The sequence below is a fragment of the Rhinolophus hipposideros genome (genome assembly GCF_964194185.1).
Source record: "Rhinolophus hipposideros genome assembly, chromosome: 25".
Classification (NCBI taxonomy): domain Eukaryota; kingdom Metazoa; phylum Chordata; class Mammalia; order Chiroptera; family Rhinolophidae; genus Rhinolophus; species Rhinolophus hipposideros.
In genome coordinates this window covers 26,894,706-26,919,723 of record NC_138071.1, presented here as the reverse complement: position 1 = coordinate 26,919,723, position 25,018 = coordinate 26,894,706, and the positions used below count along the sequence as shown (strand labels likewise).

General features: G+C 61.4%; 3 protein-coding genes across 5 annotated transcripts; 2 read left to right on the top strand and 1 right to left on the bottom strand.

The window, feature by feature from the left end:
* The first annotated feature begins 228 nt into the window (after nucleotides 1-228).
* Nucleotides 229-7,436, top strand: FASTK (Fas activated serine/threonine kinase). 3 transcript variants are annotated; one of them, XM_081038487.1, is made up of 13 exons: nucleotides 229-387; nucleotides 1,156-1,578; nucleotides 2,073-2,252; nucleotides 2,372-2,511; nucleotides 2,976-3,189; nucleotides 3,290-3,449; nucleotides 3,660-3,751; nucleotides 3,834-3,969; nucleotides 4,042-4,156; nucleotides 4,241-4,344; nucleotides 4,544-4,592; nucleotides 4,908-5,035; nucleotides 5,654-7,436. In XM_081038487.1, the coding sequence occupies exons 1-11, from the start codon at nucleotides 306-308 to the stop codon at nucleotides 4,572-4,574; spliced, it is 1,677 nt and encodes a 558-aa protein (XP_080894613.1). In that variant the 5' UTR covers nucleotides 229-305; the 3' UTR covers nucleotides 4,575-4,592; nucleotides 4,908-5,035; nucleotides 5,654-7,436. The 3 variants fall into 3 exon arrangements, with proteins under 3 accessions (XP_080894613.1, XP_080894614.1, XP_080894615.1); XM_081038488.1 differs by lacking the exons at nucleotides 4,544-4,592; nucleotides 4,908-5,035; nucleotides 5,654-7,436 and having other exon boundaries at nucleotides 4,241-4,451; XM_081038489.1 differs by lacking the exons at nucleotides 4,544-4,592; nucleotides 4,908-5,035; nucleotides 5,654-7,436 and having other exon boundaries at nucleotides 232-431; nucleotides 1,122-1,578; nucleotides 4,241-4,450.
* SLC4A2 (solute carrier family 4 member 2) lies at nucleotides 4,561-19,184 on the bottom strand. The gene is made up of 23 exons (XM_081038486.1): nucleotides 18,997-19,184; nucleotides 16,617-16,730; nucleotides 14,690-14,855; nucleotides 14,303-14,544; nucleotides 14,104-14,222; nucleotides 12,390-12,622; nucleotides 12,158-12,300; nucleotides 11,050-11,230; nucleotides 9,632-9,767; nucleotides 9,379-9,544; nucleotides 9,162-9,276; nucleotides 8,853-9,037; nucleotides 8,511-8,736; nucleotides 8,175-8,390; nucleotides 7,944-8,092; nucleotides 7,642-7,836; nucleotides 6,752-7,018; nucleotides 6,552-6,641; nucleotides 6,205-6,371; nucleotides 5,582-5,835; nucleotides 5,317-5,486; nucleotides 4,883-5,056; nucleotides 4,561-4,787 (listed from the first exon to the last, which is right to left on the bottom strand). The coding sequence occupies exons 2-23, from the start codon at nucleotides 16,665-16,667 to the stop codon at nucleotides 4,707-4,709; spliced, it is 3,726 nt and encodes a 1,241-aa protein (XP_080894612.1). The 5' UTR covers nucleotides 16,668-16,730; nucleotides 18,997-19,184; the 3' UTR covers nucleotides 4,561-4,706.
* An 895-nt stretch (nucleotides 19,185-20,079) lies between these two features.
* CDK5 (cyclin dependent kinase 5) lies at nucleotides 20,080-24,969 on the top strand. Its single transcript, XM_081038379.1, has 12 exons — nucleotides 20,080-21,054; nucleotides 21,684-21,772; nucleotides 21,869-21,936; nucleotides 22,069-22,129; nucleotides 22,233-22,289; nucleotides 23,005-23,100; nucleotides 23,218-23,292; nucleotides 23,453-23,549; nucleotides 23,725-23,794; nucleotides 24,321-24,381; nucleotides 24,488-24,568; nucleotides 24,690-24,969. The coding sequence occupies exons 1-12, from the start codon at nucleotides 21,018-21,020 to the stop codon at nucleotides 24,774-24,776; spliced, it is 879 nt and encodes a 292-aa protein (XP_080894505.1). The 5' UTR covers nucleotides 20,080-21,017; the 3' UTR covers nucleotides 24,777-24,969.
* Nucleotides 24,970-25,018: the final 49 nt, after the last annotated feature.

Genomic DNA, 25,018 nt, shown 5'->3' with positions numbered 1-25,018 from the left:
GCCCGCGTCCGCTGGGAGAAACCGAGTGGAGGGTGCAGCCCGGGCCCTCCGCCCGCCAGCCCTCCCAGGCCGGACGCGGACTGGCCTCACCTCCGCCGCAGCCTCGGCACCTGGCCCCTTGGCCCCGCCCCCCGGCCTCAGGTCCCGCCCCGCGCCCCGCGCGGAGCTTCCCGGAAGCTGAGGGCAGGGCTCGCGGCGCCCCTGCGCGCACGGCCTGCCGGGAGCCACGTCTTTGCTGGCCGAGGACTGGACGGCGAGTGGCGTCCGGGGGCTGCCGGGAAGATGGCGGACTCGGCGGCCTGCCGATGAGGAGGCCGCGGGGGGAGCCCGGCTCCCGGGCCCCGAGACCGACCGAGGGAGCGACCTGCGCGGGGCCTGGGGAGTCATGTAGGGGGGGCGCCTGCGGGGCGGGCCGCGGGCGGGCGGCGGGAGTGGGTGTTGGCGACCGTGACCACGGTCTCCCGGCGTGCCCGGGCTGGGTGGGTGTGGGGACCCCTGCCACCGCCGAGTCCGCGCTGTCGCAAACCTGCGCGCTCGGGGTCCACGGGCGCCGTCCGAGGTGGGCGCTGCGTTCTCGTTTCACGGGCGAGGAGGCTTAGAGAGACGAAGCCACTTGACCAAGGTCACGCCGCCGGTAAGTGGGAGCGCCCAGCGTGGATCCCAGGACCGCCCGGCTGCGGAGCCCGCGCGCCACCCTCCACGCCGCCGCCCGCGGGCGGGGAGCTGGCCGGGAGGGCGTGTCGCGGGGCGCGCGGGGCTCCAGGCTGGGCGCGACCGCTGCCCGGATCCGTGACCTCGGGCTGCCCTGGACCCGCCCCCTCTGTGGGTCCGGGGTGTCCGCCTGTGCGGCCGAGCTGGTGCCAGCCCTCCGGCCTCGTCCGTCACGGGCGTGCGAGGAGCGCAGGAGACCGTGCACGTGCGGCCGCTGTGCGGTGCCCCTGCTCCGAGCACCGGGGGCTGTGGCTGCTGTTCAGGAGGATGAAGGAGGCGGAGGGGCCGGTGGGGAAGAGCTCCAGAGGGTCACCAAGTGGGTGGACATGAGTCTGGCTGCTCCGACCCCAGGCCCCTCTGCATGGGGAGTGAGGTGAGGAGGAGGCAGCAGGCTTTGCTCCCTTTTGGAGAAAACCTCACCCCGTTTTCTGGGCCGCCCCTCAGGGTCTCCATCACCTAACTCCATGCTTCGAGTCCTGCTCTCTGCCCAGGCCTCTGCTGCTCGGCTGTCGGGCCTGCTGCTGCTCCCGCCAGTACAAACCTGTTGTCTGGGGCCCAGCAAGTGGGGGGACCGGCCTCCTGGAGGAGGCCCCCATGCAGGCCCTGTGCAGGGGCTGCAGCGGCTTCTGGAACAGGCGAGGAGCCCCGGGGAGCTGCTGCGCTGGCTGGGCCAGAACCCTACCAAGGTGCGCGCCCACCATTACCCTGTGGCACTTCGGCGTCTGGGCCAGCTCTTGGGGTCTCGGCCACAGCCCCCTCCTGTGGAGCAGGCCACACTGCACGACTTGAGTCAGCTCATCATCCGAAACTGCCCCTCCTTTGACATTCACACCATCCACGTGTGTCTGCACCTTGCAGTCTTACTTGGTGAGGAGGGTACCTGGGGGGTGGGTGTTAACGGAAGAATAGGGACAGAGCAGCAGAGGACCCAAGGTCACTGACATTATTCACCCCTTAGGCCTTGCCAGGAATGGCACGTACCCCAGCACACCTACTGCGGCTCCCCCATATCCACAGCAGACAGCAGGCATCAAGCATCATTTGTTGCAGCTTCGCTAGGGTGCTACCCCCCGATTCCTTCCACTACAATGCTCTAGGAGCCACTACAACTTGTCACCATTAACAGGAGATGAGCACTTATTTGCCATCCTTGTAGAAGGCCTTTTCCAACAGGCTGTTCTGATCCCTTCGTTCACACGGTGTTGCAGGTTTCTCCAGTGTTTCCACTTACACGGTAGCAAATCTTCCAGCCCAGAACATGGAGATAAGAGACTGGGAATCCACTAAAAACCCGAAGGCTGGAGCAGAGCAGAACAGCTCCCTGTTAGCAGGAATACCTCCTCTAACCCTGTCCCTCTCAGGCTTCCCCTCAGATGGGCCCCTGGTGTGCGCCTTGGAGCGGGAGCGAAGGCTCCGCCTCCCCCCGAAGCCTCCTCCCCCTCGGCAGCCGGTCCTCCGTGGTGGGCAAAGGTTGGAAGCTGCTCTGAGCTGCCCTCGGTTCCTGCGGCATCCACAGCAGCACCTCATCCGCAGCCTGACAGGTGCTGGAGGGGGTTAAAGGCAGGTTGAGGAGCTGAGGAGGAGGCAGGTGGTGGTGTCTGGGCTAAGGTGGGCGCTGGTGGTCCGAGCGGAAGGGCCAGCACGATACTCGTCTTCACAGGGGCCAGGCCAGAGGAACTGACTCCCCACGTGATGGTGCTCCTGGCCCAGCACCTGGCCCGGCACCGTTTGCGGGAGCCCCAGCTTCTGGAAGCCATTGCCCACTTCCTAGTGGTCCAGGAAGCCCAGCTCAACAGCAAGGTGGGCTTGCCTCCCACCCTCCCATGCTCCTCAGCCACCCAGGCAGGCCCAGCCCCCTGTCCAGCTTGATTGGCTGCTGCGTTCTGCAGCAAACAGCCCATGTAGGTTGTGTCCTCGTGGGGTTCCGACTTTGCTGCACCCTCCTTGGCTTGTCTACCTCCCCAGCACGTGCCTGGTTTTCTGCAGTTCTCCAAGCACTCTTAGCACTGTCCTGGCGTCGTTGACCCTAGTCCTCTAAGCCTTGGGGCCTGGCCCCACAGCGATGTCTCCTCTGCTTGGTGACTAATTGCATGGGGGGCTCGAGACACTATGCTGTGCCGTGAATTTCTGGTTGTCAGGTAGAGGGATTGTTCTGCTTTTGCAGTGATGTTATGAGCTTACAGGCCAAGCCTCCCTGAGGCTCAGCTTGTCAGGTGTCTTGGAGAACTGTTTCGTGCCAAGTGATGGCTGCTCTCCTTCCACAGGTGGTACAGAAGTTGGTCCTGCCCTTTGGGCGGCTGAACTACTTGCCCCTGGAACAGCAGTTTATGCCCTGCCTTGAGAGGATCCTGGCTCGGGAAGCAGGGATGGCCCCACTGGCCACTGTCAACATCTTGATGTCACTGTGCCAGCTGCGGTGTCTACCCTTCCGAGCCCTGCACTTTGTCTTTTCCCCAGGTTTCATCAACCACATCAGTGGTGCGTGCACTGGATGCTGGCTGGGACCCTGAGGGCCGGTGGGCTGGGGAGAGTGGGGTGGGGGCCCGCAGCCCAGCAAGCCTATCCTGCTTGCCTGCAGGCACCCCTCATGCCCTCATTGTGCGGCGCTACCTCTCCCTGCTGGACACGGCCGTGGAGCTGGAGCTCCCAGGATACCGGGGTCCCCGCCTTCCCCGAAGGCAGCAAGTGCCCATCTTCCCCCAGCCACTCATCACTGACCGTGCCCGCTGCAAGTACAGGTGGGGCAGCCCGGGGAGGGGAAAGGACTGGCCTGAAAGCAGCAGAATAGGAAAGACGGGAACTGCAAACTGTCTAGGTTGATGCCCTCTCAGCAGTCTTGAAGGAACAGGCCTTGAGGCGGCAGACATTTGCCCAGGAGCATGGACCTAGAGGGGTTAGCTAGGATGAGACTGCTGAGGCCTTCCTGCTATCTGTTCCTCTCCCCTCAGTCACAAGGATATAGTGGCAGAGGGGCTGCGCCAGCTTCTGGGGGAAGAGAAATACCGCCAGGACCTGACGGTGCCTCCAGGCTACTGCACAGGTGAGCGCCCGCTGGGCGGGCAGTGGGCTGGGGACACGGAGCTTTGGCTAAAAACCCGTGGCCCTCCTCTTCTCCCCTCCAGACTTTCTGCTGTGTGTCAGCAGCTCTGGTTCTGTGCTCCCCGTGAGGACCCAGGACCCCTTCCTCCCATACCCTCCCAGGTCCTGTCCCCAGGGCCAGGCTGCCTCTCAGCCCACTACCCGAGACCCCGCCCAAAGGTAAGGGGAGAGGGCGGGAGAGCCTCCCCTGCCTTCCTGGACAGAGAGCCTGAACCACAGCCCTCTCTCCAGGGTGGTGCTGATGCTGCGAGAACGCTGGCATTTCTGCCGGGACGGCAGGGTGCTGCTGGGCTCCCGAGCCCTGCGGGAGCGGCACCTGGGCCTGATGGGCTACCAGCTCCTGCCGGTGAGAGCCTGCCCGCCCTGCCCCTCAGGAGACTGCATCCCCCACCCCGGGCCCTGTGGGTAACCTGCTGCCCTCTTCCCGCAGCTACCCTTCGAGGAACTGGAGTCACAGAGAGGCCTGCCCCAGCTCAAGGGCTACCTGCGGCAGAAGCTCCAAGCCTTGGGGCTCCGCTGGGGGCCTGAAGGGGGGTGAGGGGATGACAGGGGGTTCAGGATGGCCCCCCTGTGGGGGGCGGACAATTTGCACTTTGGCTCCCTCTGTTTTGGTTTCTCATTAAAGTCCCTTTCCTTCCACATCGCACATCTCGCACATCTCGTTTCTGGGGTGGGGAGTGGGCTGGGTCCCTCCCACCTCTTTCCCATTCATCACCCCACCCCACCCCCACAGAGACAGAAGACCAGGAATAGGAGGGGGCTGAAGCACTTTACTGTGGGGGGTAAGAGGACTTTAAATTATTCACTTAAATAAAAACGAGGAGGGAGGGGGGGGCGAGCACCCCCGGTCTGGTCCCTCTGTCCGTCAGGCCCTCGGCTGTCTGTCCAGGCAGCAGCTACACAGGCATGGGCATCTCATTGTACTCATCCACACCCTCACGCTCATCGAACACCGGCTCCGCCTCATTAGCGTCCAGCTGCGGGAGAGGATGGAGTGGGGGCTTGAACCCAACCGTGACCTTGGCAGGGCCCACAGAGGGGAGGCTGGGGGAGGAGGGGCAGGAGGCCTTACGCATTTCATCTCTCGCTCGGTAAAGATGCGGGTGAGAACCACCATGCGGAGCGGCACTGTGAGAATGAGGATGAAGGGGAAAGCCAGGGAGGCAGCTGTGGACATGACCGCCCAGAGCAGGGCCAGGCAGAGCAGCTGCAGGGCTGTGAACAGGTGCATACGGAGGGTCCGGACCTGGGGGCGGGCGGGGTGGAATGAGAGATGAGCCCAGGCTTCTCCCCAGCCGCGAGGACCCTGGTCTCCAGAGGGCCATCCGGTTCTGCCACATTCAGAGGATGGATGACCCTTTTCCCCTCCACACGGGTGGGGCGAGAAGCGCCTTCTTGGGTGCAGACAATGGTGGCTGGTCACAGTGGGTAGATGGGGGGCTGCAGGGTGGCCCACACAGCCCCGGTGGGGGCAGAGGCACGGGGCCCTGCTGAGCAGCGTCTCACCTTCTTGACGTAGGTGACGTCTGGGTGGTGTTTGGGTGGCATGAGCAACAAGTGCAGCCGCTCGTAGAACTGGATCCCGTTAAGGGAGGTAACTCCCATGTACAGGAAAATCCCGAAGAGCACAGCCAGGGGTATCTGCCGAAGCAGGTCCCCGATCACCATGGAGAGGCCTGGGAAGGACGGGAAGAAGCCGTTGGCCCCAGGGCTTCCCGTCTCCACTGGACCCGATGCCCTCCGGGTTGGGCGGGGCGGGAGGTGGACATACCCACAAGCAGGGCCACCAGCAGGCCCGTCACCCGCTGCTCCTTGACCTCCTGGATCTTGGGCTTGTCCCCAGGCGCCACAGCCTTGCTCATGACGGTGAGTGCGTTGGCATGAGTGACGGAGCGGACGGTGGCGGCAGCCAACCAGGGCAAGCCAAAGAGGGCACAGATGCCGCCCATGGCCACAATGAGCAGCAGGTCCAGGTGGAAGCCAGAGCCCTTCTGCAGCATGCGCTCCTTCTTGGAGATGATCAGCCTGAGTGGGACAGACGCTCCCTGAGGCCTGGGGAGCAGCTCGGCAGACACCCAGCGGCTAGCCCGTTTTCGGAGCCGGGTGGTCCCAGCCCATTCGGTCCGGATGAGTTCCATCACGGAGCTGAGCCTTCTCTGAGCCGCCCTCCCACCCTCCAGGACGGCTCCCGGCCTGAACTGGGCCCACGCCAGCAAGCGGCAGCAGGCTCTTGTGCCGTCTACACGATAAACCCAGCGGCCAGCCTGGCATCCTGGGCTCCTCGCGCCCAGGGAATGCAGCTGTGTCCCCCGCCGGGCCGGCCCGGGCCCGGGGCCCTGCACCCGCCAGGTGGTCCCTGCCTGCCCGGCACGCCCGGCGGCTGTGACGACTCACGTGGTGATTTGCGTCTCCATGAAGATGAGGATGAAGACCAGGATGGCAGGCAGCAGGCTGGCCACCATCATCCACACGGGGAAGGGGCCGCTCTCCCCTAGGGGGTTGATGACCCAGCCCCGCTTTTGGGGGGCCGTCACCGAGAACCCACTGGGCACGCTCAGCTTCTGCAGGGCAGAGTGCGGGGCGGGAGGTTGGTGGGCCCTGCAGGGCGGGCCCTGGGGTGCGCTGCGCCAACGGCCGCGCCTGCCCGGTTAAGAGGCAGCTTGGGTTGGAGGTGGAGAGGAGCACCCAGCGAGGCCAGCGCCAGGCAGCGCCTCCTCACTGCTGCAGGTGCTCCACCTTACCTGGGTGTAGGTGTCCTTGATACTGTAATCCACAAGCACCATGATGAGGATCGCAATGGGCACGCCAAAGTCCCCGATCACCCGCCGTACCTGTAGGCAAGCGCCATGCTCAGAGGCCCCCTGCCCAGTTCAAGCCCTGACGCCAAGTCGCCCCCTCCGGCCCCCAGCTCCTGCTTCCCTCGAGCCTCCAGCCCACACACCCGGCCAGGGAAGAACCGACTGTTCTTGAATTTGCGTAGGAAGAAGGCGATGAAGAAGGTGCCGGCCATGAGGACCAGCGACAACAGGGCCGTGTTGGGCTGGCCCTGGGGCCTCCCCTGCTCAGACGGCCCAGCCGAGCTCCCATTCCCGGGCCCCAGTGTGGTTCCTGCCCCAGCCCACGTGGTGTTATCGCCGCCGTCTCTCTCGCCATCTGCCTCAGAGCTGTTGGAGACCGAGCAACCGTGGAGGGGGTGTTCCTGGAAGATCTGGGGAGAGGACGAAGGACTCCATCAGCTACATTGGCAAGGCTTCCGGACTCAGCTGTACGCTGATTGGGACAGGCGAGGTGGGGCTGGCTGGCCTGCCCTCAGGGAGCTTGTCTGACTGACTCAGACAATGCCTCGAAGGACCGGGTGTGAGCACGAGGCAACCAGGGATTGAGATGCCTCAGGAAGGCAAGTGGGGAGTGTGGCTCCAAGCCAGGACTGGAGGACCAGGCTGTGGGCTGCGGAGGATCGTGGGGATACGTCTGCTCCGAGCCTGTCACACACACGGGTCTGATGTGCTGACTGTGACCGTCTTTGTCCCCTTGGGGGCCTTTTCCTTCTACACTTCCTGGAACGTGTGCCACTTGAACAAAAGTGTATTACCTTTGTTATTAAAAATACGTGTTTTTAAGACTGATCTGAAGTCCTGGTATATGTGGGTGGCCTGGCGGGGGTGGAGGAGGCAGGAGGAAGAACCAGCCCGTGCTCTGTGGGCTCCACGGACCGCGGCGAGGGGGGACCTCAGGGCCAGCCTGGCCTCACGAGAGGGGCAGCACAGCCCCCGGCTCCCTCAGCCCCAAAGCCTTGCCCCTTCTGGCCCAGTTCTCGCCGGGCCTGCCCACCTTAATCAGCTTGTAGAAGGTCTCGTAGATGAAGATGAGGGAGATGAGGAAGGCAAAGATCTCCTGGGTGAAGCGGGAGACAAAGCGCACCAGGAAACTCCCCTCCAGGGCCACCATGAGCAGGGCCAGCAGCACCAGCCAGAAGCCAATCCACACGCGACCCACCAGGTACTCCAGATTGTTGCTGCTGCAGAACTGGGGGTGGGGGGACACGTCCGTCAGGTCCAGAGCCCGCGGTGGCGAACTGGGTGGGAGCGTTCCGGGAAGAGGATGGGCAGCCCCAGCAGCCTGTGGACCCTCACCGAGAAGAAGGCCTCCTCGAAAACCAGCAGGGGCCCCGAGAAGCCGATCACCAGCAGCGGCTGGGCGCCCAAAAGGCAGAAGACCACGCCCTGGAGCGCCGTGGACATGATCAGCTCCGACACCCCGATCAGGTCCTGCGTCTTCTCTCCTGAGGTGGCAGGAAGCAGCTCAGGAGCTGGCGCAGCCAGGGCCTGCTGAGCTACCCGCCCCCAGCGGAAGCCCCCCCTTACCCAGCAGCCCCCCGAAGGTGATGGCAGGAGACAGGGCTGCAAAGTAGATGAAGATGACGGCCGCCAGACACTGGGGGTCCAGAGCATCCCGGAAGTCACTCAGGTAGTGGGGATAGCGGCGCCGCACGTCTCGGATCAGCCCGCCGAAGGGCCGGCCTGTCCGCCGAAGGGGATCGTCTTCCACTGTGTCTATGGCCTCTACCATCTGCAGGAGCGCTGCAACCCAGGCCTCCATCAGGGCGCCCGCCGCAGCCCCCGCCCTCCCCACGCCCCTCCGCAAACACACAGACCCCCCCCCAGCTTGCCACAGACAGCCGGGCCTGCACTGGCCCGTACCCTTATCTTGGGCCGACTTGGGCTCCAGCCTGGCCCCCGTGGTCACCAGCCGGCCCTGCTCCTCCCGCTTCTTGAGCATCTGGCGCTGGAAATGCGCGACGGACCGCAGCAGCTCCTCGCCCTGCACTTCTGAGGGCGGCAGCACCACGCTGCAGTCCAGAAAGGCATTGATGGCGGTCAGCAGGTCCTCCCGCTCGTCTGCCAGGTAGGCCGCCTCGTGGAATTGCTGCCAGGGGAGGGCCAGGGCGGGTGAGGTGAGGGCACAGGCTGAGGGCCAGGGGCCTGGCGCAGGGCTGGCAGGAGGGCGGGGGCTCCCCCAGGGGGTTGAGGGGCAGACCTGACCTTGTCGGACATGAGGGTGGAGATGGAGCGGCCGATTTCGTGGTAGTCCATGTTAGCGCTGCTCGGGCCCAGCAGCAGGAAGAGGAAGCGCACGGGCACGGGCACCTCCAGCACGGCGTCCAGCTCCACTGCCTCCCGCAGCCGCACGAAGGCCATGGTAGGGCGGGAGAGGAACTCCACGCAGCCTGCGGGCATGGGGCCTCCATGGGCAAGAGCAGGGCGCAGGCCACCTCCTAGCCCCCTGCCCAGGGGCAGCACCAAGGCAGTCTGGCCGCCGGGACCCCCGCCCCCCAGACTCGCCCCACATACCCACAAGGACCACCGTGGCCTCGGCGTTCTCGGGGATCTTCTCCAGCAGCTTCAGCTCGTGCTTGGACTTGGAGCGAGTGATGCCAGCCGGTGGCGCTGAAGGCGGCAGCTCACGCTGGGGATGCAGGAGAACGGAGCTCAGGCTGGCCTGCTCACTGTCCTGCAGCCGGCTGTGGTGGCCGGGACCATACCAGGCAGGGCCCCTTTCTCTCCTCACCTCTCTCTCCACTTCCAGCCGGGTCTCGGGCACCGCTCCGATGAGAGGCTCGGTGACATGGGGGTCGCTCTCGGCCCCTTGGCCATGGTGATGCCCCAGCAGGGAGCCCAGGGAGCCGGCCGAGATGTTTCGAGGGAAGGAGAATTCCTTCTCATCACTTGGGTGGCTGGAGGGGCAGAGGGCGGTGAGGTAAGGAGAGTGACAGCCTGGCTAGGGGCAGCAGGGCAACAGCGTGTAGTACGTGCGGCCTCACCTGTGCTTTAGCAGCAGGGCCCGCAGCACGTTGGCTCTGTCCTCGGCCTTGATCTGGTCAGAGATAACCATCTGTTCCACCACCTGGTGGGCCACTCCAGGCAGGGTCTGCTGGTCCAGGTCTAAGAGCACGGCCCCTGGAAGATGGACGACATGGGGGGCCCTCATCCCCAGCCAAGAAAGTGCAGGGTAGGGGTGGGGGACGATGGGGCAGTCAGGTCAGGGCGGTTCAGGGGACAGGGAGCTGGGCTTCAGACCCAGGTCCCATCGCCGCTTTGACCTGTTCCTTCCTATCCCCTCTCCCCTCAGGAATGTTGGAGGGGTCAGCAGAGGCCTCAGGAACCCAACCATCAGAGAGGCCACCTGAGCTGGGCCCTGGCAGATGCCACTTCCAGGGAACACGCAGCCTCCACTGAGGGCCCCAGGCTGCCCACTGGGCTGGACCGCTCTTCGCTGTCAGAAAGTTCCTCCTCTCAGTGAGCTGCACTCCAGATATCCCCTCTAGGGCCTGAGATCTCCTTCTGGAGCACGACACAGCCGGTCTGGGGCCTTGTCCACATAGCAGCCTTGAACCATCTGAAGACGTCCCCCTCCAGCAGGCTCCTCAGCTTCCCCACGTCCAGCAGCTGCTCACAAGATACTTTCTAGACCTCTCCCCACGGGTCACTGCTCTGAGCTGCCATTTCATATAGAAGTGAAAGTCCTTTCAAAAGTCACCAGGTCACTCTTCTGTCAAGGTCAACTTTCAGAACACAGAACTAAAGAACAAACAGAAGCAGAGGCCCCTGAGCAGCCAAAACAGCAATGGCACAGCCTGACGAGAAAGCACCTGCACTGAGCACCTCACCCAAAGCATTCAAGCCTCACTCAGAGCCTACTGACTCCTAGTTTGCAAACAATTCTGACAGCAGGTTTCTTAGTCTTCAGTAGCTTGGGAACAGGCCTCCTGACAGCAACTGGGAGTGATTTCCCCAGTGGGAAGGAGAAAACAAGCAAAGAGCAGAAACAATAGACACAGAGCTCGAAAGTCCTGCATCTGTGGTCATTCAGGGAGATTAAGAGGCCTACGGGTTCACCATTTCAGAAAGCTTTCCATCAGAACTGTCTAAAACCAGGTTAGCATCCAAAACATACCAGCTTTAGCTATCTGAAAATGTCACTTAGAGAAGGTGCCGGGTAAGACAGAACCGTGTCAATCCCGCCCGGCAACCACCCCTGGACATCCCGAGGGGCTCCCCGACACGGCAGGCCGCTGACATCCTGACAGGAGGGTCCCTCCGGGCTCTGGTGACATTGCTCACTATGTTGCTCAAGACAAACGTGGGGGCCATTTGGCCGTTTGGTCCTCTGAGAATGGGTTCGGGTGAAGGGTGTTTCCTGGGGTGAAAACGCACGGGGCAGTCGGGCAGGGCAGGTTACCGTGGGCCAGCGTCCGGCGGAGCTCCAGCAGGCTGCGGAAGGAGAGGGAGGCCACATGGGGCTTCCCCCAGCGCTCCGTCTCCTCCTCCACATCCTCTTCAAATTTGATCCAGCGGGCCGTCTCCCGCCATTGAGGCTCCTGGTTTTTGTCCAGCAGCAACTCATTCAGCTCCACAAACACCTGGGGATGAGATGAACGAGCCTGGCAGAGTCCCCAGGGACTGCTCTGAGCCGAGCAGGGTCAGGACGGGGGCATGTGACTCCGGACTGCACAGGCCAAAGGCCACAGTCATGGAGTCTGGATGAGTTACTATCCAATCTGAGACTCTCTTTCCCGCATCTGTAAAATGGGAGCGACATCACCCCGATAGGGATTAAAAGAAAAAGTGCCCAAAACACTGACCACCACACACGACTGACTCACAGTCAGTGCTTGATGAATAGATGTTACACACACACCCACCCACACACACCCACTTGTGTGTGATTCCACTTGTATGCATTCAAGAACTGGCACAATTAATTGAGAACGACAGAAGAGCGGCTGCCTCTGAGGGTACTGACTGGGTGTAGGTGTGAAGGAACTTTCTGGGTACAGGAAATGCTCCATGTCTATCTAGCGGCTTAGCCAGGTGTGCAGTCATTAAGCACTTAGCCCGAGTGTACTTTACTGTACGTCTGTTAGACCTCAATAAAAAGGTTTAAAAACAAAACCACTGCAAGGGTCAGGGTTCAGGACCAGAGCTTTGGAGTCTAAGACGGGCAGTGTCACTCAGTCATTGAGCGACCTTGGACAATTACTGCCACTGATTTATGGCTGGTGTCACCTGGGCAGTCATCTTCACAGGTTGTGGGAGGCTTCAATGAGCACGGAGATAACTGGATTCTGGGAAAAAAGGGCACGGCTCCACAGAGCCACCTCTAGCCCAAAGCGTCCACAGACGCCTCACTGCCAGCTGCCAGAAAATGGCCATGACACGGAAATCAACCGTGTGGAAGATGTCACAACCATGGTGGCACCCCTGGTGCTGGAGATCACTGCTGGCCCGAGAGCCAGGGGAGTGAGCCAGGGGGAGAAAACGGAAGCATGTGAAGCGGAGAACTGTACCTCATGGGGCTTGTGGGGGGCCCGGGGCCGGGCCCGAGGGGTGGGGCCGGGCTCACGCCCCTCCCGACCACTCTGCGCAGACCCTTTGGCATTCTTCCGGACCAAGTGCCGCCGTACCCCAGGGACGTCCTCAAACCGGTGACCTGGGGAGGTAGGAGAACAGGGTCAGTGTCCCCCTTTCTCTTAGCCCTGTTCCCACCAGCACTGGGCTCAGCCCCGGCCCCACACTCACTCTTCATGAGGTCAAGATCGGCTGTGGCCAGCGTCTGCGCCTCGCTCTCATCCGTGGGGACCCGGGGCAGCAGTGCCTGCTCAGCGCCGGTCATGCTTCCGATGCGTCTCCTCTCCTGCAGGTTGTAGCTGCGGTGCCCAGGCTGCGCTTTGGTCAGGGGGCGCCCAGAGGCACCCCCGTCGTCACCTCCTGCTGTGCCACTGGCCACTGCCACCACCTCTTCTACCACGCCTCTGGACAGACAGAGTAGCCATGAGCCACAGACAGCCAGCCCCCTCCCCTTCAGCCAGGAGCCATGCAGGAGGAACCCAGGAAGGGGACCCCACTAGAGCCCACCCTCCAAGCTCTCCACTCTACATAGTATGGATGTGAAAGAGTGAGGGTTCTCGAAACAGACTGCAGCATTTAAATCCGGCTCTCCCTTTTACTGGCCGTGCCACCCCAACAATCACATAGCCACCTCAGAACAAACTCCTTAGCTACAAAATGGAGCACAGGCCACCGTCTGGAGAGGTATCCCATGCCAGCCACCCAGAACAGTGACTGTTTCCTCCTCCCCTCCCAGACACACCCTTACCCATGGACTCAAGAGGGTCACAGGGTCCCACCTTTCTGACCAAATGGAAACGAGTTTTTGAGACTGTAAACAGCCCCCCCCCCCCCGTGCTCAAGAGATGAAGACAGAAATCCCTGTCCCTCACAGATGTCAACTTCTGCCCTTGCCCCCAAATCGGATGTCTCCTTCCTCTCTGCCATTGCCAGTGTGTCCAGGTCTGCCGCACATCATTCTCAACTGCTCTCCTGGTATCTAGCGCCTCCCACATCTTCAAGCCCATACCCAGAAGCCCCTACCACCAGGTTTTCTCTGCCTACGCCCACCCTCACTGCCCTGGGTTCTGCTCACATCCTTGCCCACAAATCTGACCCACTGTTGCAAAGCCAGGCTTCCTCTGAGGCTCCCCCACCTCTTCCTGGCCATGGGCCTGCCCGCAGCCTGTACCCCCAGTGCAGACCTAGCTGCGGACCCAGCACAACTGGCACAGCCTGTCTCTCCAGCAAACGTGTGCACACCCTGAAGGGGCACTGCGCCCTTCACTTCCCCACAGCCCTTCATGCCTGGCACCCAGAAAACAAGTCAATGACAGATAGTAGTGACCTTGAGATAGTTCTAAGTGATTTCCTCCAGGCAGCCTTCTCTGGTTAACACCCCCAAACTCCAACCACCCACTGGTACTGATACTGCCTGAACCAGGCCATTTGGCACAGTAACTTGTTCTGGTGCCATTTCATGTGACGACAACCAGGGTGAACTGGCAGCTCCCCCAAAAGCAAGGGGGGGTCTATTTCTCTCATGCCCTTAGGGCCTCAAGCAGTGTTTGGAGGTCACCAGATCAAGTGCTTGATGTTGGTCCACCTGAAGCCTTGGGGGGGGGTGGGGAGGCAGCTTAGACTGCATATCTGCTCCATGCCAGGCTAAACCATTCTTAAACCTTAACTCACAGCACCCTTTAATCCCTACAACTGCCTCGGGAGAAAGGTCCTATTATTCTTGGTTTACAGATAGGGAACCGGGCTCAGAGAGGTTGTGACTTGTCCAACAACTAGTGAGGGGCAGGACTGAGATTTGAACCCCAATCTGATGATTCCAAGGCTCACGCTTTGTTTCTGGCATCACTTCATTGACACAGCAATGTCTCCTTTTGGGAACACTTACCCAGTCTGGGCCCCTTTGGTGGCCCGGGGAGCCGCCTCTTGGTGGGGCAGCGGCAGAGGAGGAGAGGGGCTGGTCCTTTCTACCTTCCGGTCAGTGCTTTCATCCTCCTGGAGAAAGAACTGGAAAAGAGACCCATGTAGGCAGGCGAGGCCAGGCCAGGGACCCCCACATGTCCCCCAGGAGCCCTCACCCAGCTCACCTGTACCGAAGAGGGTGTGGAGGCAGGCGATGGCTGGGCAAGTGCCCGGACGCCCTCAGCCTCGCTGGTCTCCTCCTCCTCTTCCTCCCCCTCCTCAATGGTAGGGGTCTCCCCAGTGGGGGAGGCTCCAGGGCGCCTTCGAGGCTTCCGTCCTGGGCCCTGGGGTGTCTTGCGGCGGCGGGTGTCCGGAGGCAGGTGGGTGGACAGTGGGTGATGGATGTGGTGGGAGGACTGGCGGTGGTCTGCGGGGAGGAGGGGACCTGGCTGCTGGAAGGCACAGCTTCCGTCCCAGGCCATACTGGGCCTTCCACAAGGTCCCTAGTGCCTTCCTTGCTGGGGAGTCAAACCTGAGGGCCCCTGCCTCCCCTTTCCTGGTCTCCCCCTCACATTCAAAGTCTTCCTCCCCATAGCTGCGGCCTGGCTCTTCCCCTCCTCGAGACCCAGCCTCGTGCAGGATCTCTTCAAACCGCTCCACGCCCAGAGTGCGGTGAAGTTCATCCTCCTCTTGCTCAGGGAACCCAGGTGCTGCAGAGCTCAAGCTCTCTGCCTCTGGCTGTGAGGAAGAAGGGAAGGGGTAGAGAGAAGACACAGGGACTCACTGGGCATTGTAATCCAAAATTAGAAGAGACCCACCCGACCCATCGCTAGAGATCCAGTACCCCGCAGCAGTCTATCCTCTCAAATGCTGAAAATCCTGATGTCCCCCCTACCCACCACCACCACCCAGCGGCCTGTCCCCTAGGTTTGGGCTCTCTGGATCCTGGCTATGCCCATTTGTCAGTTCTAGGACAGGTGGAAAGGGTCTCCCCTGGGAGTCTCAGCAAAAAATCCTGTATCTCCAGCCCCTTGGCAGGGTGTGTGAATTGGGCAATTCGCATGGCTGATAGTGGACACACTCCCTCTGGCTGGAGGCAACTGCTGAGCCTGAAAAAGTAACTTCTGGAGGCACCCAAGCTAACTGACCTGGACTCAAACTGAAATTCAGCCCCTGGACAGGAATGTAGCTTCACCTTGTCAGAACCCCCCCCCCCATTCACCACAGCAGCACCCCACTGGGGTCCTTCCGTGGCTCCCTGGCCCCGCCCTTCACCCCACCCCCACTCCCCCCACCTGAGTCATACTGCAGGAGCGGAGCAGCGGGACTGCGGTGGAGCTTTGGAGAGCTCAGCCTAGCTAAGCGGCCGGCTGCCTAGCCGGCCTCCTTGGTCCAGCCCCCCACCCACCCCCTGCCGGTCTCAGCTCGGAGTGCGCCAAATATTTGCTCAAGAGCTTCTGAACCTGAAGGGCATTGAGATCTCAAGGGCGGGGTATGGAGCCCCCTCCGAGGCGGTGCTAGAGCGAGGCTAGAGCGGCTGGAGCAAGGAAGAGCAAGAGGAGGAGGGCTGGGAAGAAGGGCGGGTCTTGGGGAGACACCGAGGTGGAGACAGGAGCAGCTAGGGTGGCAAGGATACTGGATACAAGGAGAGGCAGGGGTCAGGGGGTTGCCTCTCCCCAGCCCATCTCTGAAGCTCTAGCCCAGCTCCCCCCAAGCGCTCGCCCCACTCTCACCAGAATTAGCACGAGGGCCGGCAGAAGGCAGGGGGAGGTGCTGAAGCGAGAGAGCGCGGGGAGCTAGCCGGGGGTGGGGGAGGGGGGTCTCGAACCCCTCGCACCTGAGGGCGCAGGAGGAAGTCCATGGCCAGCAGGGGTGAACTTGGGAAGGAGGGGGAGGAGACTGGCCCGCGCCCCTTCCCAGTCACATGCCTGCTGGGCCAAAGTGACCAATAAGGGGCTGATTATGGCACTCCGAGTTAATCATTAGACGTCCCAGGAAAATAGGGAGGGGGCCACGTGGGGGCCGGGAAGGGCGGGCCTGGGTGGCACGTGGGGGCGGGGGCGGGGCCGGTCACTGCTAGTGAGCTCCGCCCAGAACCAGTGTGCAGACTGCCACTGTCTCTAAAGCCCTGTGGGGGGGGGGGGTGAGGGGCGGTATCAACGGGTTAGAAACCCAGGACCCCTAAAGTTCCTCTCACTTAGGCTACCATCTGGGTCTTCAGTAAACAGAGCCTCAACTCCCTCCCCAGGGCTGGAATTAGCCTGATCCCACACCAATACCCAAAGCAGACCCCTAGTCCCAGGCAAGGCCGGGGTAGGGATGGACCAGCCCACCCCTCCTACCCCACCTCCTTGTTCCCGAGCCTCTACACACACACACACACACACACACACACACACACACACACACACGCACGCGCGTTCGAAGGGACTCCTCAGCCAGCGCACCTGTGGCGTGAGGCGGGCAGGTGGGATGACCCACCAAGCTGGCAATACTTACAGTGCGGAAAGAATCTGCGCCCGAGGCGGGGCGCCGGGGCACACTGCTCATGGCCAAATCTTAGCCCTTTTCACTGTCGCTGCGGCTTTCAGGGCAACAAGGCGGCGGCATAACCTGGGCCGAGTAGAGGACCGATCACCACATAAGAGTGGGGCCAGGCAGGCAGGAGGGCCCCGGCATTTCGCAGCCCCCACCCGTCCAGCCCAGAGGACGACAGGACACGGGGGCTTCCGGTGGGCCCGCCACGATGATGGGTCTTCCGGCTGTGCAGAATCCTCCCAGGCTACGAAGGGCCTTAGAGTGGCCCTTAGAGGCAGCGAGATCAAAGAGAAGCGTTATTTATAGGAAGGAAGGAGAAGAACAAAGAGAGAGACAGAGGTGAGGGCTGGGGCCACAAAGCAACAAGAGACTAAGGAGGTGTGAGGGGGAGAGAGGAGAAGGTGGGAGAAGCTGAAAAAAGAAATGGGACAAGAAAGAGTCAAGCCCCAGACCTGGAGTGAAAGCAGCAGAGATGGGTGTGTGTGTGGAGGGGGGGTAGATCGAGGAGGGAGGGAGGGAAAGGATAGGGTGAGCCAGAAACAGGAACAGTGACCAAGTGGTGGCATGCGGAGGTGGGCAGAGACCAGGGAGGGGTGAGCTGGGGAGAGTGAGATACCCCATGGACCAGGGACGTGGGGAGGAAGGAAGGGAGAAAGAACTCTGGAGAGAATCCAAAAGGGCAAGCAAGGGAGTCCTCGGAGACAGCCCACGGCAGGGAGGGGGAGCATGACTGTGCCCCCCTTCCCCATGAAGGCCAGGCAGGGACCAATGCAGGCTCCCTGGGGGAGGGACAGGAGCCCAACTCCACTCACTCAATGGGAGGGAGGGAGAGGACAGCAGGCACAGGCCAGGCAGAGCTTTATAATGGGGGAGGGGCATGTGACAAACTTGGAGGGTGGGCACAGAAACCCTGAGGTTCTGTCTTGAGGGGCAGTCTGATCCCTCCCCTCGAGCCAGGAAAATCTGAGTGGCAGGGCTGATGCCCTCCTGACTGTGACTATAGGGGTGGGTGTCTGGGGAGAGAACACGGTGTGTATGGTGGGGGAGCAGAGGGTTGTGGTTAGGGAACCTGACCAGTGCAAATCGAGGCACTCATTCCTAGTGGGGAAAGCTGGGGGAGGGGGACATCCAAGGCTCTCTGAAGGTAAAAGGACTGAAACTCCCCAGTGTGTTTTTGGGACGTCCTGTCGCGGGACTACCTTGGGGGTAAGACAGGTCAGTGGAGAGTCAAACAATATAGGTCTGGGGGGTCAGTCCAGTATGGGGAACCTGAAACGACACATTCCTGGCAACCACTCCAACTCAGCTGACGGCTCTCTTCACCTCCCCCAGCAGGCCTTCAGCCAGGGCACGTCTGGTGTGGGGGAGAGGGGCACTGGAGGGAGGGACAGTGGTCTGGGAAGCTTGGGGAGTGTCCTGAGGACCTGCAGGTGCCCCTCTCCCACCTCCAAGCTTTGCCCTCAGTGTGCTCCACCATCCTCCCTCCTCCCTTAAACATCCCCCCGCCCCCTCCCCCGCCACCCTAGAACACAAAGCAGCTTCTGTCCAGAGCATCCGTGCCGATAATCCGGGGTGGGGGCACATTCCGGGGACCAGCCCCGACCGGCCCGGAGGATTAGCATCTTTCCCCTAGCCCAAGGGATTAGCACCCCGGACCCCCACTTGGGCATTAACCTTCCCGCAAGTGAATTCCCACATTCCACAGCAATTCGAAGTGGGGTTGGCGGGGGTGGAAGGCGGAGGGAGGAGGAAAAAGTGGACCCGGGATTTCAAGCAGCACCGCCCCCCGACACTCAGCCCCCCAGGAGTCAGGTTCAACTCCTGGGGCTCGTCTTTCCCATCCCCACCCAGCTGCTCCCACTTCTGCCTGACTCCTTGTCCTGACCCCCCGCCCCCCGCCCCCCCAGCCTTCTCGGCTCTTCCTCCTAACCCAGAGGTTGGGGGCGAAGGCCCCGGACAACCTCCAGGCTGGGCGCCCAGGACAGGCCTGAGAAGGAGAGAGTTGGGGGTCGCAGGGGATGGGTGTCATCTGGAGCCCGCCCTGGAGCTGGGAGGGCCGGCGGCGCCTCCCGGAGACTACTGCCCGCTCCTGGTGGCAGGGGGCGCGGCACCCTCGCCTTGGGAAACTCTAAGAAGCGGACCCCGGATCCCGCTTCGGACCAGCGCTCCGCTCGCCTCCCCATCCTTCCCCCCAAGACCTCGCTTCCCCGCGCCCCAGTCTCCGCCCTTTCCTCCACTTCCACTCCCTCACCGCTCCGAGTCCCGAGTTCCCCCCTCTCCTTCCCCCTCCCTTCCTCCCTGCGCGGCCCTGGCCCTCCCTCGCCGCCACCTCTCGGCTCACCCGCTTGCTCTGGACTTCGTGCCCTGGGGGTCTCGGGGTCTCTCCCCCTTCTCCGGCGCCCTCGCGCGCGCCCGCCGACTCCCCCTTGCCCACCTCGGAACGCGCCCCCGCCGCTCCCAACTTCTCCCAACTCAACTTTCCCCCGCGCCGTGGGCAGGCCAGCCCCCTGCGTGCGCGCCCCCCTGCGCACCGTGCGCGGCCCCGCGTAGCGGGTGGGGAGGCCGGGAGCAGCCGCGAAGACCCGGCGGCGGAAGCGCGCTTCCAGGCACCGCCAGGCACTGGAGCCCGCCGTCCGGGAGGCCGCCCTCGGCGTCCCCCGGCCGGGCCCCGCGCAGCCCCCGCCCCGGGCTTCCCCACACGGGGCTCGGGCGCCCCGGAGACGCCGTTTCTTAGCCCCATTAGGCACCGCTAGGCGGAAAGGAGTCCGCCTTACGCTGGGCATCCCAGGCAGGAAAAACGGAGGCACAAAGATGATCAAGAAATTCGGAGCGGAGGAAGTTGGAATATAAATACATCGGGGTCCAAATTCTCTCGGGCCTGCCGCCCCCTTCCTCCCCCCCCCCCCAGTGCCTCCTAGAAAGCCCCTGTCTTTGCTTGGAGGACAGGGCGGGGGGGGCGGCGCGGGGCTGGGGGCGCAGAGAAGGGTGCTGCGGGCTGGAGGCTGGGGGCCCTTTAACCTGAGCTGACCTAGACTTTCCGAATGTGGGGCCACTTCTGCTTCAGGGACATTCCCTGCCGTCACCTCCCTCCTCGAACTTGATTCATAATTATCACCTGCCATTTACAAACCTGTCCACTTCTGGTTTTCTCAACTAAACTATACATTCTTCCCGATAAGAAATATGCTTTCCGCTTCTTTGCTGTGGTCCGCCGTTGGGTGAAGCACAGCACAGTGTACGCGGAAAACGTTCAGCTATAAACGAGTTAATTAACACGTGTTTAGCACCAACTCTGGGTCCAGCGCTGAGCAATGCTGTTGGGGGCTGTTTTCGTCCAGTTCACAGCCCTCAAAAATGCGATCCTGAGAAAATTAGAGAGCCGTGCAAGAAAATCTATAATCAACTCCTTAAGGGATGAGGTCAAGGCTGTTGCAAGTGTAGCCGTCTGTCTGTGTTTCTGTCTGTTGAGGGCGGTGACCAACCTGCCAGCCCTCTGCCACACCCTGGCTGACTCCCGTGGGCCCGGGATCTGGCGACGAGGATGGGGATGGGGGTGGGGGCAACGATTCCCAGTGCTCCAGCCAGTTCGCCTCGCGATGCCGGAATACAGCGACTGGAGTGAGGTGGGCTCCAAGCCGACAAACAGGGTCCAGAGGAAATAATGGTCTCTGTCGTATCTTTCGGATGGGGCACACCTGCCTCTCTGCCCATCCCTATGGTCAGCTGGTTCCTGTAAAGTCATCAGCAAGATGCGGCTCGGAGCCATTCCCCCAATCAACCCTCGGGTCACCAGATGGCCTGGAGTGAAGTGGAAACCCGTGCCGAGATTGTCAGGAGGTCGTTGGGACCTCAACACCATCAACCGGGTCGGAGCCGGGCCACAAGAGCCCCACATGTATGCCGTCAATTCTCAAACCCCAGAGAGCGCCCCAACCCCACCCCTGCTGCATTCTAGAACATGCAGTCCCGAAGAGGCCCTTTACAAAATAAAGAGATCACAGAAAGAAAGAATAAGTGGGAGGCACGCTGGGAGCCGCGGCGTTTCGACGGGGCGTCGGGAAGGCGGACACGTGATGCTTCCTGGGACTTGAAGTCCAGGGTTTGCCTCCGCGCTCGAACCTGAGACCGGGGAGACGTGTGCTGCAGAGAGTCTGAGCGCAGCTTGCTGGGGGTTGTAGTTTTCTTGTCTAAAGCCCCCGGCATTACTGGGGAAACCTGGTCGCCCTAGGACTACAAGCCCCAGAAGCCCATGCGCAGGCAGGAAGGCGGGGCAGGGCCGGAGGCTGGGGTGCCGCCTCCTCTGCAACGCCGGGGCCGAAGTGTTAGAACCGAGGGCCCGCAGGGGTCCCCGCGGCTGCTGCGATGCAGAAATACGAGAAACTGGAGAAGATTGGGGAAGGTAATGGGACCACCAAATGTTCCTACACGATCTTCTGCATTCCTTGCATCTCTGGCTCCTCTACCACCAGCAATGCTCAGACTCCGACCTCAGCACTGGCTGCATCCCTGGCCCCGAGCTTAACACTCGGTGCAAACACCAATCCTCCCGCCAGCATTTCCTGCAGACGCCCGCTCCCAGCCTTAGCACTCCCTTGTAGGCCCGATCTCCCGACCTCAGCACTTCCTGCATTTCCTACTCCCAGTTTCAGCACCACTTAAGGAATCCACCCCCACCCTCCAGCCTCAGATCTCGCAGCAGACCTCCAACCTCAATATTCCTGTCGGCCCTCATTCCTCTCCCAGACTCTGCTCACTATTTCCAGACCCTCCCAAAGCACTGCCTTTATTATGGATCTCCTACCCCAGCAGCCACTGCCTCTCCCTGCTGCAGACCCGTTGAGCCTCTGCAGGCCCCTTCTCTGCCACGTCCTCACTCTCGAAGCTCTGCCATGCCCAGCCTTCACCCTGAATCTCTTCCCTTACTCCTGCAGGCATCAGAAATAACACACTCCCATGATGTCTCCTCTCCCAGGAGGGACTTCCTAGGGTGCCACATCCTTTCCCTCGCCCCTGATCTCTTTCCTCTAGGCACCTATGGAACAGTATTCAAGGCTAAAAACCGGGAGACTCATGAGATCGTGGCTCTGAAACGGGTGAGATTGGATGACGATGATGAGGTAGGACTGGGACATCTGGGCCAGGGGGGTGGTTGAGGGCCTAGGCACGGTGGGATACGACTTCATACCCCCACTCCCGGCCCCTCCTATGTGTAGGGAGTGCCGAGTTCTGCCCTTCGGGAAATCTGCCTACTCAAAGAGCTGAAGCACAAGAACATCGTCAGGTGTGTAGACTGGCAGAGTCCTGCTTGCCTGTGTGGCCAGTTGGAGGAGGTCGGGGCTTCAGACATGGGCTGTTAGTGGGATATTCGGCCACACCTGTGGACCTGCCTGGCCAAGTCCTTCCTTTTTCCTAGGCTTCATGACGTCCTGCATAGCGACAAGAAGCTGACTTTGGTTTTTGAGTTCTGTGACCAGGTGAAAGGGGGATTTGGGGGACAGTAGCCTTGGGAGGGTGTAGGGGCCCAGACTAAGGTTAAACTCTGTCCCATTCCCTCACCCCCACCCCATCCTCTTTTAGGACCTTAAGAAATATTTCGACAGCTGCAATGGTGACCTAGACCCAGAAATTGTGAAGGTGAGGGGGCTGGTGTTGTGGGGACTCATCGAGGCTGGGCTTGGGGTTTAGAGTCAGTGTACCTGCTCTTTAGCACCAAGCTCAAGCCCTGGACTTGGACACACTGGGGGATCAGGGACTGAGAAAACCCTGTTTTTGCTCTCCAGGGGCCTCCCTCGTAGCGAGCATATTTTCACATGAGCTCTTCGACCTGACAGTAATGCTCTGGTCTCAATGCTATGATTTACGCTGGAGAGATGAGAAAATGAGATTCAAAGAAATGCCTTCATTCAGGCAATAAATACTGAATGCTTTGCCATGCACTAGGCACAGTTCTAGGCCCAAGGCCACATGCCTCGTCCCAGGTTCCAGGGGTAACTAGTGCTGAATAATAACACAGCACAACAAAGATGTTGAAAGTCACAATGTGTGTGTTCAAATGAGGCCAGGTAGGCGAGAAGTCCGTGTGGGCTTGGAAGGTAGGAAGGCCCGCTAGGCTGTAAGTTCCAGAAAGGTGGGGACCAGGGCCCCGTTCACTGTTTGCTTCTAATACTTCACGTGCAGCGTAATGTAAAGCGGGTCCTCAATAGGGAATGAATGATGTCAAACTGACCTTGGTGCTGAAAGATGGGTTGGTTCGAAGCAAAGCAGAGGGTGAAGAGGGGAGCGTGATCCATTGCTGGGCACAGCGTCCTTTCCAGAGGGTCTGATGCCTGCCTCCCTGCCCTTCCCCCAGTCATTCCTCTTCCAGCTGCTAAAAGGCCTGGGATTTTGTCACAGTCGCAACGTGCTGCACAGGGACCTGAAGCCCCAGAATCTGCTCATAAACAGGGTACCTCTCAGGGAGAAGGGGGGAGACTGGGGAGGCTGGAGCCAAGGACTGAGCGATGGGGGAGCCGGCCTTCACACTGTTGAGACGCCCCTCTCCTGTTCCTCCCATCTCCATCAGAATGGGGAGCTGAAATTGGCTGATTTCGGGTTGGCTCGAGCCTTTGGAATCCCTGTTCGCTGTTATTCCGCTGAGGTGAGCTGGGGGGTGGGATGTGGGGGTGAGTGAGGAAGGGCCTCCCCAGTGAACATCTCTCAGCTCTGACTGCAGGCCCCAAAACCTTGTCCCCTCCTCTCGGAGCTGCCTCCTCCCAGCGCTCTAAGTGGGCAGTCCCTGTGGGTGGGGTCTTCTCCAGGTGGTCACGCTGTGGTACCGCCCACCGGATGTCCTCTTTGGGGCCAAGCTGTACTCCACGTCCATCGACATGTGGTCAGCCGGCTGCATCTTTGCAGGTGATGCCGTGGGTCTGCAGAGGCACTTTCCCTCCTGTTTGGGTTGACAAATAGGGTTTGGAGGGGCCCCACGGGGCAGGAAGTGGCGCCCTTGGGGATGGGGGCACAGAGGGTCCCATGGGAATGAGGGGTTCTTTATGTGTCAGGTCCTCTCACCCCTTCCTCTTTCTCCCAGAGCTGGCCAATGCAGGGCGGCCTCTCTTCCCCGGCAACGACGTAGATGACCAACTGAAGAGGATCTTCCGATACCCTTCCATTTCCATTCGCCTGGGGCCCTCTGGAGGGGGAGTGACAAGCTGTGGAGCTCAGAATGCAGAGAGCGAGGGTGGCGATGGACTAAACCAGAATGGAGAGGGGCTACAGGGCTTCTGAGGGACGCCCCTGGTTGTCACAGTGCAGCTGCATGCTTCCAGCTGGAGAGTGTGTGACATGTAGACATGGAGGGCTCCCTGGGGGAAGAAGCCAAGAAGATGCTCCTCCAGCCAAAAGGAGCAGCAGGACAATCTGTGGGAGTCGGGGAAGGCTGACTGGTCATCAGGACCACAGACATCGGGGTGTAGGTCAAAGCAATTAACTTTTGTATCTGTAGTTCCTGGCCTGCGGTAAACATCATGCAGGTGGGACTAAAAATGATAGTTACATGTGTTGGGGTCGCTTCTGTCATGAGCTGGGGGATAAAGTGAGGACGCAGGGGTGGGCATGAGGAATTTCCCCTGGGGGGGAAGAGCCCCCCCGCCCCTTGCACTGAGTGATCCTTGACCCTGTGGATACACTGCTGGGGACACCAACCGAGGAGCAGTGGCCCGCCATGACCAAGCTGCCAGACTATAAGGTGTGATGGGCACGGGGAGTCATGGTTCATCGGTGGTCCCTTGTTTCTCAGCTCTAGCAGCCTCCCCGCCCCACACCCCTGGACTGACTCTCCCTGCCCCCCACAGCCCTACCCGATGTACCCAGCCACAACGTCCCTGGTGAACGTCGTACCCAAGCTCAATGCCACAGGGCGGGACCTGCTGCAGGTGACTGAGGGCAGGGCTGCAGGGTGGTCAGGATACTTGTCCAGAGCGACGGGGGAAGGGGGGTGGGCTCTGGGCTGCTGACGCTGCCTGACCCGGCCGTCCCTTCCTTCTTTGCCTCCAGAACCTCCTGAAGTGTAACCCCGTCCAGCGCATCTCAGCAGAGGAGGCCCTGCAGCATCCCTACTTCTCTGACTTCTGCCCCCCCTAGGCTCCTGGACCCCACCGCCAGGCTGGGGCCTGGCCTACCTCGGCCCCCTTCCCGGGAGGGGAAGAAAAACAGGGACGCACAGTGTGCTGAGCTCCAGCGATGCTGGGCCCGCCAGGGTAGAGGCGCCTTGGTGCGGGTTCTCCCTCCCTCCACGGACTTTATTTAATTTCATAAATTGGCTCCTTTCCCACAGTCTGGCTGATGTGGTGGTAGAGTGGCTCTGAAAGGGGGTGGGCTTGGGT